A 15,185-nucleotide genomic window follows, 5' to 3' on the forward strand; every position below is an offset into this window, starting at 1 on the left:
TGTTTAATTCAAGAAATTTGATTTATTGTGCTATGGAATTCAATCTCTGTGTATTGAAAACAGAGTATCCTTAATTCAACTAGTTTGCTTTCTTCTAAGCCACTTTTGCAGAACTTGTTTGATTTGTGCAGATGGAACAAATTTGAGTGTAATAAAGACATAGTGACATGGTAACAGCAAAACTCCAAATTACATTGAAGGACAGCTAGTCAAGTAAACACATGCAATTTATTAGCAAACAGTGCCTAGTAATTCAGAGCATATCCTAACTTGAATCTGCAAATTATAAATAGAGAGTATCCTTGATTCAAGAAAATTGCTTTCTTCTAAGCCTCATTGGGAGAACTTGCTTGTAGTGTGCAGATGGATCAAATTAATAAGACTTACTGACATGATAAAAGCCCCAAATCACACATACTGTAGACAAGCAGCTAATAAATAGGAACACTTTCTACTATCAAAGTCCGGAATTAATTACATTGAAGGACATCTAGTCAAGTAAACACATGTTGTTTATTGGCAGACAGGGCATAGTAATTAAGAGCATATCCTATTTTGAATCTGCAAATTAAAAAGCAGAGAGTATACATTTTCAGTGCATACCCTAACTTGAATCAGTTGAGCGATACACCTAAGTAACTAATCTACGAATTTAATGCGCATCATTGGGGGAAAACCCTAACCTCGCATACCCAGTTGAAGTCCTCGATGTAGTCAACCTTCTCCGCCTTCTCGTTCTTGTCCAACTCCTCCGCCCGCCGGTGTGCCGCAAAGGCTTCAAATCCTGGAGGTACCTCGGGGGCATCGGCGCACATGTGGCGACTCGTGCCCGCCTCAAACGTCGATGGAGGCCTCGGGTGGTTCGCATTCGCAGGACGCCTAGCCATCGCAGATCGCCTCGCCATCAGTGCATGCCTCGCCATGGCCTCACGGTTCGACGACTCCGCCGAGGTGGAGCTACGCGTGATTCCGTACACCGGATACAAAATGTTTGACCGGTGCATCTGACCTGTGTACACCAGTCAGACATGTGCGTGGAAACAACAAACCAATCAGCTTTAGTGCCAAGCTCAAGAATAATGGTCCGGTGGTAGTCATCTCTGATCACCGGTCAAACACATGCAGGTCGAAGTCACATGCACTAATATGCTTTGAATTGATGCTACTCGTATGAACTCAGGATCATGTTACTGCGGTGAGTTGTGAACTCATTACATCAAAAGATCAGGGACTAACAGAAAACTTGCACCAAAAGCTTGCAACAAGTGGAATTGTTCATGACTACAACAGCATTATACCAATTAGATAAAAATGCACACCTCGCTTGAGAATGCGCAATGCGGTTCACAAACAAAACAATTCGCACCAATCATCCAGTACTATGTTATCATGTGATGAACACTAACGTAACAAGAAAAAACTAATGAGAAGAAGGCGGAGTACAACCGCACCTATGCCTAGATGACGAAACACGGCTGCCGTGCGATGGATGAATCTGGTGCCGGCGGCAGCAAGGGGTCCACGAGGTCGTAATGTGATCCTTTGGGGAAGCAAGAACAATTGCCGTGGCGGCGGAGCACGGCTGCGCCGACTAGGGCAACCCCGCGGACAGGCTACCCACGGTGAAGTGGGACGACGTCCTCTGTGTAGGGCTATCGACAACGAGGGAGCGAGGGCAACGGCGGGGAGGCAGCCCTGCGGACAGGCACCGATGGTGACGTCCTCTAGCGGCGCGCGGATGGGAAGGCCGACGGCGAGGGCGTGGATCCAGTCGGCGAGGGCGACGGCGAGGGCGAGGGCGAACGAGGCAGCCTTGCGGATAGGCAGGCTACCAACAGAGACGTCCTCTGGCGGTGCACGGATGGGGAGGCAGACGATGAGGGCATGGATCCAGTCGGCGAGGGCGAGGGCGAGGGTGAGGGCGAGGGCGAGGGCGAGCGAGACAGCCTTGCGGATAGGCAGGGTACCGACGGCGACGTCCTCTGGCGGCGCGTGGATGGGGAGGCCGACGACGAGGGCGTTGATCCCGTCGTCGCGGGCGATTGCGAGGGCGAGGGCGAGCGAGAGGGAGACGAGCGGGGGTTATGGCATGGAGAACGCGCGGGCGGCACGGGAATGTGCGTGCGCTTTGTGGTGGGGTGGGATTTTGGGTGTGGACAAATGACCATAGTACCCTTGGCGGATAAAAATTCTCAAAAGCAATTAATTTAGGGAAGTACCTCCAAACCACCGTAAAAAGATTCATAAAATAAAATAAAAAGATGTCTCCACTAGAGGGCGAAGGCAACAGAACAAAGGAGGATTGATCTCAACTGGTGGTGGTGGTTGCAATGGAGCTCGTTACTTGTTAGCGAGCTACTCCATCCGTTCCAAATTATAAGTCATTTCAAGAATTTTGGAGAGTCAAAGTTTTTCAAATTTGACCAAATTTATATGACAAGATAATAATATTTATAATACCAATTAAGTATCATTAGATTCTTTGTTAGCTATATTTTCATAGTACACCTATTTGATGTCATAAATTTTTATATTTCTCTCTATAATTTTGGTCAAACTTTGAAATTGTTTGACTCTCCAAGATTCTTAGAATGACTTATAATTTGGAACGAAGGGAGTACCTATGACACTATGACATTACGCTTATGATAAGCTAATAAATCTATGTAATTTCTAACCATCACTTGGGTGATTAAATTTAAAGTGATTAGCTTCTCAGTATTACTTCACGAGCTTTTGTTCCATTACACATGGCCCAACTTTTTTTGATCCTAACATATGGCCCAACTAGGTTGTTCTATTTATGTGTGGCCCAAATTCACCTTGGAAAAAATGGGTCCATGGGCCATGCCACACCGTCTGCTCCAACTTATCTCCGCCACTCCCATAGTCCCATGGCGGCACGACGCACGAGGCCGCAGCAGCAGCGATGCGCCGCGGTCGACGGCTCCCGGCGGTGCGCCGCGGTCGACGGCTCCCGGCGGTGCGCCGCTCCCATGCCCTCGACTGGCGCGCACCACGGCGGCAGATTCCGGAGCCTGGGGCCGCGGCAGGTCCGCCTTTGTGCGCTCCCGATGTTGGTAGGGGTGGGAATGAAAGAAATTTCGGTGGGTTGATTTATCTGATTATCTCTGATCTTTTTTTTAGAGTTTAAGAGACCCACAGGGCTCCCGTCTTACGTAAACACGAAGACAGATCGTTTAGCATGTAGCATAGCGAACAGGCCGGAACCAACCGTGCCTGTAGAGAAAAGGCAAACAAGCCAGGCGACGAGCTCAACCAGCTCAAAGTCACAACTACGCAAACAGAACTAAAAGGATAAACATCTTTCTGACAAAACGAGTAAAGGACACCAACGAGTAAAGGACACCATGCGGAGGAGCTTCAGAACTTGATGCTCCGCCCTGCTGCCACAAGATCACCGAGGAGGAACCCGCGCTTGTCGATGCACAACCTCAGATCATCTTGGGACAACGCAATCTCCCAGCTCCATTCATGTTGTTGCCAGAAGCGAACCAGATCCCGCGACATGCCTTGTTTCAGCCAGAAATTCTCCCAGGCCTTGTCGCGATCACCATGAGCTTGGACAGCACCTGCGCCATCGACTCCATTACTTCCTTTGGACACAGAATTAGCCAATTCTGTGCCATGATAGCAATCCTCATCAGGATCAACCTGACATCTCGCCAAGGAGTGTTCTGAAAGCAAAGCTCATTTCTTAGTTTCCACATACCCCAAAGAGTAGCAGAGGTAATCACATTATGAACCAAGAAACGTTTGTTACTCAGCCACATAATTCCAATCGAGATAAAGTTGGCTCCAATATTGACACCTAAGCATTCAGAAATTAGATACCAGATCTGTCTAGAGACAACGCAATCAAAGAAGAGGTGATGAATAGACTCATCCTCTGAACAGAACAAGCACCTAACATCATCTAGTTTCTGCCTAATGTTCAAGTTGTCTCTAGTCAGCAGCTTATTTTTTGCTAGCAGCCAGAGGAAAAAATGCACTCTGGGAGGTATTTTCAAAGACCAAACAGCAGAAATATGCACTGGCATCACTCCTCTAAAGTTGATAATTTTATAGAGGGACTGAGAGCTATAGATACCATTAGAGGAAAAGCGCCAGATCATAGTGTCTTCTTCAAAGGAGAAGGTAATCGTAGATGCTAACTGAACTACTTCATTCCAGTCATCCATCAGTTGTTCACTAACCGTTCTTCTAAAGGAGCACCTGAGGTTAGTCCCATCCCACAACTCGCACACTGTATGAGACTTTTCATTAACTATTTCGTACAGCTTCCAAAATTGAATGGCAAGGCTGGAGGAACCAAGCCAGTTATCCTCCCAGAACTTCACCTTTTGACCATTACCAATCTTCCACATATATCCCAACTTAGCCGCTTTCGCAGCCCACATTATTCCTTTGAAAAAGTTAGACGCCCCACGGCTACTAGAACACAAGATGTTTGGGTCATTAGTGTTATATTTGAAGTCTAATAAAAGCTTCCAGGTTTTCTCCCCACCTTCCTGATATCTTTTCAACCAGGAACCAAGGAGACACATGTTCAACTCTCTAAGGTTGGGAATTCCTAGTCCTCCAAACTTTTTACACATAGACACTGTCTCCCAGTTCACCAAGTGGTATCTATGTCTATCTACACTATCATCCCACAGGCAGTTTGCCATATGTGTGTTAAGTAACTGTAGCGCCCACTTTGGGAATTTGATAAAGGAGAGGAGGTAAACAGGAATGCTTGCTAAACAAGTCTTAATAAGCATAACTCTAGCAGCAGAAGAGAGAAGCCTCCCTCTCCAGCTACCAATTTTTTTAAGAATTTTTTCTACTAGAGGCTGCAGCTCTTCTCTTTTAATTTTGTCGAAATGGAGAGGGACTCCTAGGTATTTCAAAGGAAAAGAACCTACTGGACAGCCAAAAATATGTGAGATCTCATGAGCCTCACTAGGGTTTAAATTCATGGGAACTATCTCACTTTTATGAAAATTAATTCTCATCCCAGAGATTTGTTCAAACAGGCAAAGACAAATTTTCAAATTTAAGAGGTGTGACTCCTCACAATCAAAGAAGAGAATAGTGTCATCAGCATATTGCAGAGAAATCACACCATTAGGGGTAAAATTAGTGAGCAGCCCTTTAATCAACCCCCCCTCAGCAGCCTTTTCTAACATCCTGTTGAGGACATCTACCACTAGGTTAAACAAAAGAGGTGATATGGGGTCCCCCTGCCTCAACCCTTTCCCTGGGTTAAAGAAGGAGCTCTCCTCCCCATTTAGGTTAACACCCACTGAGCCGCCATTCACTAAAAGTTCAATCCAGTTTATCCAAACTGGGCTGAACTTCCTAGAATTCAGAACTTCAAAAAGGAAGTCCCAGTTGACTCTATCGTAGGCCTTCTCATAGTCAAGCTTAATAATCACACCAGGTTCTTTGGAGGAGTGAACACTATGAACAATTTCATGAGCCACCACTACACTCTCCAAAATGTACCTACCTTTTATAAAAGCACTCTGGTTGGTGGCCACCAACCTGTTACATACTTTACCCAGCCTCAAAGTTAGGACCTTCGAAAAAATTTTGAAACTGCAATTAATGAGACTGATTGGCCTAAAGAACTTCATATTGTTGGCGTCCTCAACTTTGGGAATGAGGGTCAACATAGCAAAGTTAAGTCTACTAAGGGACAACTCCCCCTTATGGAAATCCAGGAACAACCCAACTAAATCTTCTTTGATGAGGTCCCAAAATTTTTGGTAGAACAAGAAGGGCAGCCCATCAGGCCCAGGGGCACCCTCTGCATAGCAGCTGAAGATGGCCTCTTTAATCTCAGCTTCTGAGAAGGGGGCACAAAGGATGTCATTTTCCTCCTCAGTCACTAGGTCACGGGGAGACCAAAAATCTCTGCTAAGAGTCAGATCCCCTCTACCTTCTTTGGCAAAGAGGTCTTTGTAAAAATCTAGGGCAATCTTCATCATACCGGTTTGGTCATAGACTAGACCCTGAGGACCCATCAAACTATCCACTCTCTTTTTCCTACTCCTATAGTTAGCCACCGCTTGGAAATAGGCAGTGTTTCTATCCCCCTCGAGAATGTTTCTATCCCTGGACCTCTGTCTAGCTTTAATTTCTTCCAGGGCCCAAATCTTGTCTAGTTCCTTGGTAATGACATCCAATCTTCTCCTCTCACCCTCATCTAGTATTCTAGACTCAGCTTCTTTATCTAGGAAATTATATTCTAGAGCTAGATTAACCTTTTCTTTATTCAAGGCTGCCACTTCATTAGCAGCCCACCCTCTCACCATCTTCCTGAATAACCTGACTCTAAACTGCCAAATATCAAGACTTTTTGTTTCCTTGCAGGGGGTGGTCCACACTTTCTTAACCAGATTATAGAAAGCTTCTTTCTCTAACCACCATTTCTCAAAGCGAAAACGTTTCTTGCCAAAGGAGGCATTCTCCCCAGAATCCAGAACTAAAGGATTATGGTCACTTGGTAACCTCTCCAGAGCTTTGACTCTAGTTAGTGGGAAAGCAGACTCCCAACTAGTAGTAACAAAGATTCTATCAATCTTGGCTAGAACTAAATTATCTCCCTGATTGTTGGTCCAGGTGAACTTTTTGTTGGCTGGGTTCAGCTCTAGCAGAGCCCATCTACTCACCCAGTCATTAAAGGCATCTGCCCATCTGTGGTTAATAATGCCATTGTTCTTATCACTACTAAACCTAACTAAATTGAAGTCACCAGCAATGAGAGTAGGACCATCCCACTTTGACAGAACCAGATGTATCTCATCTAGAAAAGCTTGTTTCCTTTCCTCATAGGGTGAGCCGTAAACAACAACCATTTTCCAAGAGAACCCTGTTTTCTTATCTAAAAGGAACACACTAATAGAAAAGTCCAAAATCTCACTCACAGTTAGAGTGAACATGTCAGAGTTAGCCCCAACCAAAATCCCTCCAGCAGACCCTCTGGCTGGAAGGAGGGACCAAACAAAAGGAGTCAAACCTGTTAGGGATTTCAGAAAGCCCGGAGTAAAGCTCTCCTTCTTGGTCTCCATTATACCTACTATATCCGCATGGGACTCTCTCATACGACTCACAAGGGCTGGGACCCTGCCAAGTTTACCCAAACCTCTAATATTCCAAAACAGCCCTATCATTTAACATGTTTCTTATAATTTCTCCTATTACCTACATGTTTGGTTTCCACCACAGCTGTCCCTATATTAGGGGCTATAGAGGTATCCACCTCATCAGCAAAGGTTAGAACAGAGTTAACCAAAAGCCCATTCTGAGATTGGCCAATCTCAGTCTGGACCATTTCAACATCCAAAGTACCATTCAAGTTGCAAGTGGTACAAGACTTGGAAAAGGAGGAGCCTCTCACTTTTTCCATATTTTCCATGTTGTCCAAACAAGATTCTATAGCTAAACTTCTACCACTAAACTTAAGGCCAACAGTATTGGCAACACAAACAAGAGCAGATTTATCAAAAACTTTGGGAGGAAATAGTTTTTTACCTTTGTGCTGGTCAGGGCTCCACTTTTTCTTGAATTCTTGTGCCTTTTCCATCACAGGTCTATCATCATTCATGTTCCTTTTGCTTCTCCTGATTGCCATCACAGGCCCCCAAGCTGGTTCCTTCCTAGCTTTTTTTCCTTTAGCTGGTGCTGGTGCTGGTGGATCTGTGGTTATTGGAACTCTGCTTTCCTTTGCAGCTTGGGCATCACCACTCCCCTCCTGAACCTGGGCACCCTCTTGTTGTAGATTGAAAACCCAGTCTTCTGGTAAGTTGACCATTTCCTCCTCTAACACCATTCCCTCTTCCTCTCCCAGATCCTCCTCACTCTCAAATTTGTCATCCAGCTCCATAGCATGTAGGAGGTTGAGGCAGTCAGCTGCTGACTCCTCATGCTCATAATCACATTCCTGGGTCTGGAAGATTTTAGATAGGTTTCTAATCAGACTACTAGACTTTGTTTTGGATTTGTTTGACCCCTGATCCTGATTCTTGTTCACTTTGTTCAAGTTGCTGCTAGGGCCTGCTGCCCCTCCAGGTGTTTCTATGTTACCATCCCCACCACTGGTGTCCTCCTCCAGGAGATCATCCTCTTCCAAGCCATTGTCACCTTTGTCCTCATCCTTGTCCTCCCCTCCTTCATCACCATCATCATTAGACTTCAGAATTTGTTCTACACCTTCTGTCTTGAAGCTTATCAAGTAGAGCTTGTCATTCATTTCCATAATTCTCTGCAGGGGAATTTTCTTGGGTTCTTTGCACTTCAGTTTAATCCTAATCATGCTGAAGGAGCTAGCAAACAAGGAGTGCCAATCCACCTCCACTAACTTGCCCAAACAGGAAGCTATTTGTTTTACTGTGACCCAATCGCACCATTTTGGTGGAATGCCTCTCACTTGCACCCAGACCTCAGTCAGCTGGCCAATTGACTCCATGTCTCCATTCCAAACTTTCAGGGACGCCATCACACCCCCTTTGAGATAGAAGTATGTGATATCAGTAACATTACTGTCCACTCTCTTATGTGGTGGGAACTTAATCAGATAACAGTAATCTTCCAGCTTGTTCACCTGCCAGGGCCAATCTTTGTCTACTTGGTCCTTCAGGTTTTCCACGATGCCTTCCTCATTCATTTCCCCTTCCTCAATCACAAAAACCCCATAGTTGTCAAAACCCCTCCAGTGCCTAAACCTGCCCTCTCTGGCCTCCACATCAATGTGATGGAAACCCAGGCCACTATTAGCACTCCCAAGAAACTGAGCAACAGTAACTGGCTTTTTCCACTCAGGACATTCAGCTGAAACATGATCTATCCCCTGACATATGAAGCAGATTCTAGGGTTGCTACATCCCGAACTAAAATGACCAGAATCCCCACAATTAAAGCAGATCACATGAGGGAATTTCTCCACGCAACTACTCGATTCCTGGGTGGAACTTGGGGTGACTTGCTTACCTTTGTCCTGGTGGCGAACCTGTACCCGGTTCTGCTCCTGCTTTGTGGGCTGACTTTCAGTATGTTGGTGCTTCAAATCTGCCTGGATCGGAGCCAGTTTGTCCATAGGAGACAGCTGACGCTGGTTCTGATTGAAGTGTTGTGGAGATCTTCCTCTTCCACCGAAGGATTGCCCCCTTGCCCTGGGTCTGAAGTGAGGTTGATCGAACTGCCCAAAAAAAGATGGCGGCGGGTGGTGTGGATCTGGGTAGAAACCATATGGGGGGGGAGGATGGTAGGGAGGATGCAGGTAACCTGGGTGTGGTGGAGGGATCCAGCCTCTCCCCCAGCCTTCCCACTCTTCCGGGGGATCCCTTGGTCGGCGCCCGCCCCTACCTCGCCCCGCCATGGATTCCTTCACCACTCGCGCAAAGGATCTCTTCTGATCGTCTCCCCAAAATAGGCTCGCAAAGCTCAGTTTGAGGGGGGGATTAAGCCATCGATCTGTCTTCTTCACGGGGAAGCAGTCCTCAACTTTGAAACTCTTTTGCTCCCACAAATCCTTCCTAATCCAGACCAAGTTCTCGACCAAATCCTCCCCAATATGAACCCTAGTCCTCGAGACGGGAGATTCTGATGGAACAAACCAGAGCTGCCCGTAGAATTCCTGAATTGCCCCTTCCTCCTCGGCCGTGGATTTGTGATCCGAGCGCCTCTCTTCTCGGTTGGAGCCTGGAGCACCGGAAGTGCCCTTGCACCTTCGGGCCACATCAATGGCGACGCGTGGCAGACACGCCTCGCGGTCGGCCCGGGCCTGGTTGGCTGAATCAGGCCCAGCCCAAAATCTCGGCGGGGTCCCCTTCCCCCTGACCGGGCTGGAGAGCCGCTGGATGTGCGAGGAGCGGCGGAGGCCCGGCGAGCATCCCCGCCGCCGAGTCGCCACCACCCCGCTCAAGGCTGCCCTTCTCATCTCCTTCCCAAAGTAAGGTTATTTTTATTGATCATTGTGTCAAAGTGAAATATATGATTATCTCTGATCTCTCTCAAGGCCCAAGTGACGCTAAAATTATCCTCACTATTTTTGTATGCAGAGAGCGCGAAAGCTTACCGCTGATTTTTACGCTGCAAACCATGGCCAGCCGTGCGTTCATCCTTATATTTTTGTGTTTTAAGCCATATATATATATATATATATATATATATATATATATATATATATATATATATATATATATATATATATATATATATATATATATATATATATATATATATATCTGAAAATCTAGCAAAATATGGATGATGATGAAACTATATTTGCTCTGGATTCCATATGGCAGGATATTTAGTCTCTACGAAGCATCTGGGGTCCCTGGTGATCAAACTTCTAGAATGCATAGAGGTAGGCAGTAGGCTCCTTTATGTTTGATTGTTATAGTACTGTCCCTCCATGTTAGCATCCCAACTGTTCGGTTGCTTGGCATTTTTTTGCAAGAAAGTTATTGCTATGTATGCGAGACATGTTCTATGCTGCAATATTTTCTCACGTAAATATGGATTCTGTTATGCAATTTGTGGATAATGTTTATTATATTTTGTCTTGTTTTCTCATATGCCTCCAAATTTAGCATGGACTAGTTTTATAGCACTGTCATCAAGAACAATGAGATCAAACTTTATGCAAAATTCTAAAAAAAAAGAAAGTTTTTGACACATTGGGCTGCTTCAATTCAAGCACTCCCACATAGTTTCATCTCCAGTTCTCCACCACATGTATAACTCACAAACAAGGAGAGTGTGTTAAATGGACATGTCTCCCACTGAACATGTATCAAATCCGACAGTATGTTTTCTAGTACCGTACGAAGTACCTGTACTGTATTTCTGTATGCTTAAGTGTATTATTTGATCCGCAATGAATCCTAATGAAAAGATTAGAGTAACGCATGAGCATCGCCTATTTATACAACTTTAGCACAAATTTTATAAGTTCCACTTGATGCCAACAATTTTCAAGTAGTGATCATTTAGACTGCTTCATTCTTATCCTCTCACACATTTATCCACCAAAGGGAACATTCTTCAGTGTTTATCCATGAATCACTTCTGGTTACATTTTTCTAGACCTGAATCTGATCCATGTATGATGGATTGTGAGTTGTTGATAAACCTGAATTGCTAAAATCATAATAAACCCATGATATAAGTAGGACTAGCAGAAAGCCTTTGATAACACTATCTGATCATATAGCACCCCTACAATAAAGAATGCTCAAAAGGCAATCACAAAGATGACTTTTCCGTCTGTTTGCTTTGTCACATTTGTTGAGAAAATTGTTTCTTCTGAACCACAGTGGTGAGCAATCATAGGACCACACAACTTTGGGTTTCCATCAAAGCTAGAATTTGGAAACGTGCTGAGCTGGCCGTTGCTTGGAATGGGTCCTTCTAGGTCGTTATTGGAAATATTGAATTTAGAAAGGAAATGCAGACTGTTTAAGCCAATCGGGATTGTACCTGTTAGATGGTTGCCAGACAAGTCCAGCGTCTCAAGGTTTGAGAGGTTACAAATTGATTGTGGGATCTCTCCAGTTAATTTGTTGGAGCGCAAATCCATTGAAACTAGTGCTTTCAGCTGACCAATCTCTTCAGGGATGACACCTGTTAAGTTATTTCTTCCTAGGTGCAGCATTGTGGAGAAAGAAATGGCCATGCGGTATTGACGTGATCGAGTGTAAATAGGCAGCTCGAAGGCCTTTGGGGCAACCTTCTCTTTTTCTAGCATTGGCATGCTCATTAAGGCTGTTGGAATTTCCCCTGTAAGGCTGTTGTTATACATGTTTATATGGAAGAGGAAGTTTAGGCTATTGATCCAGTCTGGTATTGGTCCAGTTAGTTCATTGTTATATAATAGTAGCATCTCCAAATTTGTGAGCTTCGATAACCAAAGAGGTATTTTCCCAAATAATGAACAATCATTTAAGAAAAGAACCTGAAGATTCCTAAAACCATCAATTGCATCATCCTTTGGCATGGCCTCATTCTTGAAGTTCTTCCCTATTAGCAAGGTGGTCAGGTTCCTGCAGCTGCTAAGGGTCTGAAGTGCACTTGTGATATTTGTAAGGGAATTGTTAACAAGTGATAAGAATGCTAGGGACTTCAGATTGCCTATTCTTTCTGACAACGGGCCATGGAACTTATTCGAAGATAGCCGCAATGCAGTTAGATTGGTGCATGAGTAGATGCTTTCTGGAATTGTGCCACTGAAGTTGTTTAGCATAAGATCTATGGTTTTTAGATTGGGTAAGTTGGAGAAATTAACCTCTGTGAGTCCTCCACTGAAATTGTTGCTGCTGAAGTCAATGGTTATGAGACTTGTACAGTTGCTCAAAGTTGATGGAAGCTCCCCGGACATGCTGTTGTGGTCCAAATGGATCGTCATCAGTTTCTTAAGCTCACCTATTGCAGATGGGATATTGCCGCTGAACATATTCCCTCCAAGATTAAGGGTCGCCAGTAAGGGCGGAGCTTCATGCGGGCCAAAGGGGCCCATGGCCCCCCTGGCTGTGCAATTTTACACGTAATAAACAGTGATTTTGACACTGTTTATTACTGTAGCAAAAGGGTGGGCCCCTCTCATTTTTCTGAAATCGGAGATCAAGCTCCGCCACTGGTCGCCAGATTCTTTAGCCTGCTAATGCCGCTGAGTGTTCCTTCTAGCTGGTTATCATGAAGAGAGAGGTGCTCCATCGAGATAATACTGAAGAGCTCATCTGGAAGAGTCCCACTGAGGTTGTTGTGCCCAGCGTTGAGAGATGTCAGCATGGAGCAATTACCGAGCTCTGCAGGGATTCTTCCGCTGAATTGGTTGTAACTGAGTTCAAGCATAGCAAAGGATGGTGCACTGACACAAAACACAGTTGGTATCGGCCCGATAAAGCTATTATTGCTGGCATTGAGAGCGACCAAACTCTTCATCGCCTCCCATGTGGGAGATGGAAAATGTCCTGTAAAAAAGTTGCTTGATATGTTCAGTACCTGCAAAGGCCGAATTGTTGACTTTTCTAGCTCTTGCAAATCTCCATTGAGTAGGTTGAAGCTAACATCAAGGATAACAATGCTCTTGGAAGACAATAATTCCAGCGGCAGGTCACCGTATAAGGAATTGTGAGACAGATTGAGGCACACCAGGCCAGTGAGGTTGCCCAGGGACGCTGAGATGTGCCCCTGAAGGCTTTTAGAAGCTAGAAAGACATCAGTGACTGTTCTATCTGAACTGCAGGTGATCCCTTCCCATTTGCAGCAATCCATGCTATTCTCCCATGAATTGGTGAGGCCACCGTCCTGGGAGAGCTCAGCGGCGAACTGAAGCAAGGAGCTCTTCTCCTTCTCAGTGCAAGAGGTGGCAAGAGAGGCCAAGCAGAGAAGCATAACAAGGGCAGGATGAACCAGTGACGACGTGGCTAACTTAGCTTGCTGCTGGAATTAATTGTTGCAGGCCCGGTGTTGTGTGTATTTGTAGGTGTTTGCACCTTGATGTATATATAGTACCTAGAGTGGGGAAAATATCTAGTGCTCTCAAGCCTTCAAAACACCACACAAATGTAATCTTGTCGATATTTGTAACGTACCAGAGCTTGCAAGCCACTTTGAAAATTTGGTTCTTTGGAAGAAAAAAACTTGGAAAATAGGGAAGTCCGTCAAAGTCGTTGTTAGGCTCCATAAGTCCATATCCACATCGTGTTTAAAAATCTTGCATTGGTGACTTCGTCTTTTTTTTTGGGGGGGGGACGACTTCGTCTTGAGTCTTGACCGACGTGGATGGACCTGTCGATTGCTAGTATATACTATTAAAGGAATCTATGGCCTGCTTGGCTACCAACATATGGGCATGCCAAAACGTGGGCATATCCTTTTTTTATCAAAATCTTTGCAATTTTAGAATAACACTTAGGTGGCGCTACTTTTTTTATTCCAACCGATTGTGTCAAAATTTATAGGCTTGCTCACGGTTTGGCATGCTCATATTTTAGCTTATATATATATATATATATATATATATATATATATATATCATTTTTTCTTTATCGAAACATCATTCTTTTTATCCACATCATTGCTTGCGTGTATTGCAATGTGTCAGGGTGTCTTGTTGCCATGGTGGTGTAGATCGACGCGGTCTTGTGTTGACCCAAAACAAAGTGACGGACTACGGGAATTAGCTGGCCTCACAAGAGGGAAGCAAAGCAAAGCTGATCTGGATGAGTACATGAGCAGTGTACAGAGAGTACAAAGTTGCTTTCAGCTTTACATATAGCTAGGCTATAGCTCCATGAATCCTGAGACTACGGGTGTGTTTGGTTGTCTTCTCTAGCGGGCCTGGCTTGCATCTAAGAGCCAGGCTGCCTGTAGCGAGGCTGTGTGTATGCAAGAGGGGTGTGTTTGGTTGCCTGCTACATACCAACCAGGCCAGCAGGAGATGATGTTTGGTTGCCTGAATGCATAGACAGATGCAAATTCGGATGCAAGGACTTGTTGTTTGGTTGGCTGCATACAGTTTGGTTGAGTTACCTCTTGCATGGGGTGGTGAGGTTACCATCAACCAGTACATAAGTTCTCATATCTAGTTTGAAAGTAATATTATATCAATTTTGTAATTAAAAATACAATGGCCACAGCAAGGACAGAAAACAATAGAAGACAGTGAACTCATGTGAGTAAAGAAAATAAAAACAATAGAATTGTGCTCAGATCATACACAAATGATTAAGGTAATCATCAAGGCAATGTAGTTGTGCTAAATTCTGTACAAGTAAGAAATCATAGCCAAGCAAGGACAGAAAACAATAGAATACAGTGAACTCATGTGAGTAAAGAAAATAAAAACAACAGAATTGTGCTCAGATCATACACAAATGATTAAGGTAATCATCAAGGCAATGTAGTTGTGCTAAATTCTGTACAAATAAGAAATCATAGTCAAGCAAGGACAGAAAACAATAGAAGACAGTGAACTCATGTGAGTCAAGATAATAAAAACAACAGAATTGTGCTCAGATCATGCATGCATCATTCAGATCTTCATAACAGACAAATGAGTTGTGCTCAGATCATGCACAAATATAGAAGGTAAGCATCAAGTGTTCATGACATCACAGGCAATGTAACTGACAGATCAAATACATCTTCACAGAGCTACTGCATCATTA

General features: G+C 44.5%; 1 protein-coding gene and 1 long non-coding RNA gene across 2 annotated transcripts; one reads left to right on the forward strand and one right to left on the reverse strand.

Moving 5' to 3' along the window:
* Window positions 1-10,002: 10,002 nt before the first annotated feature.
* On the forward strand, window positions 10,003-10,569 carry LOC120653712. The gene is made up of 2 exons (XR_005666846.1): window positions 10,003-10,117; window positions 10,317-10,569. It is a non-coding gene; the product is annotated as an uncharacterized LOC120653712 (long non-coding RNA).
* A 132-nt stretch (window positions 10,570-10,701) lies between these two features.
* LOC120653317 (receptor-like protein 2) lies at window positions 10,702-13,540 on the reverse strand. Its single transcript, XM_039931106.1, has 2 exons — window positions 12,658-13,540; window positions 10,702-12,493 (listed from the first exon to the last, which is right to left on the reverse strand). The coding sequence occupies exons 1-2, from the start codon at window positions 13,405-13,407 to the stop codon at window positions 11,249-11,251; spliced, it is 1,995 nt and encodes a 664-aa protein (XP_039787040.1). The 5' UTR covers window positions 13,408-13,540; the 3' UTR covers window positions 10,702-11,248.
* Window positions 13,541-15,185: the final 1,645 nt, after the last annotated feature.

This window comes from Panicum virgatum, chromosome 1K (genome assembly GCF_016808335.1).
Source record: "Panicum virgatum strain AP13 chromosome 1K, P.virgatum_v5, whole genome shotgun sequence".
NCBI classification, from domain to species: Eukaryota; Viridiplantae; Streptophyta; class Magnoliopsida; order Poales; family Poaceae; genus Panicum; species Panicum virgatum.

Excerpts from the sequence above, each read along its gene's own strand:
- LOC120653317 (XM_039931106.1), bottom strand. The coding sequence starts at position 13,407 with ATGCTTCTCTGCTTGGCCTCTCTTGCCACCTCTTGCACTGAGAAGGAG. Across the intron at positions 12,494-12,657 it reads GCATTAGCAGGCTAAAGAAT|CTGGCGACCCTTAATCTTGG; the intron begins CTGGCGACCAGT and ends GCTCCGCCCTTA.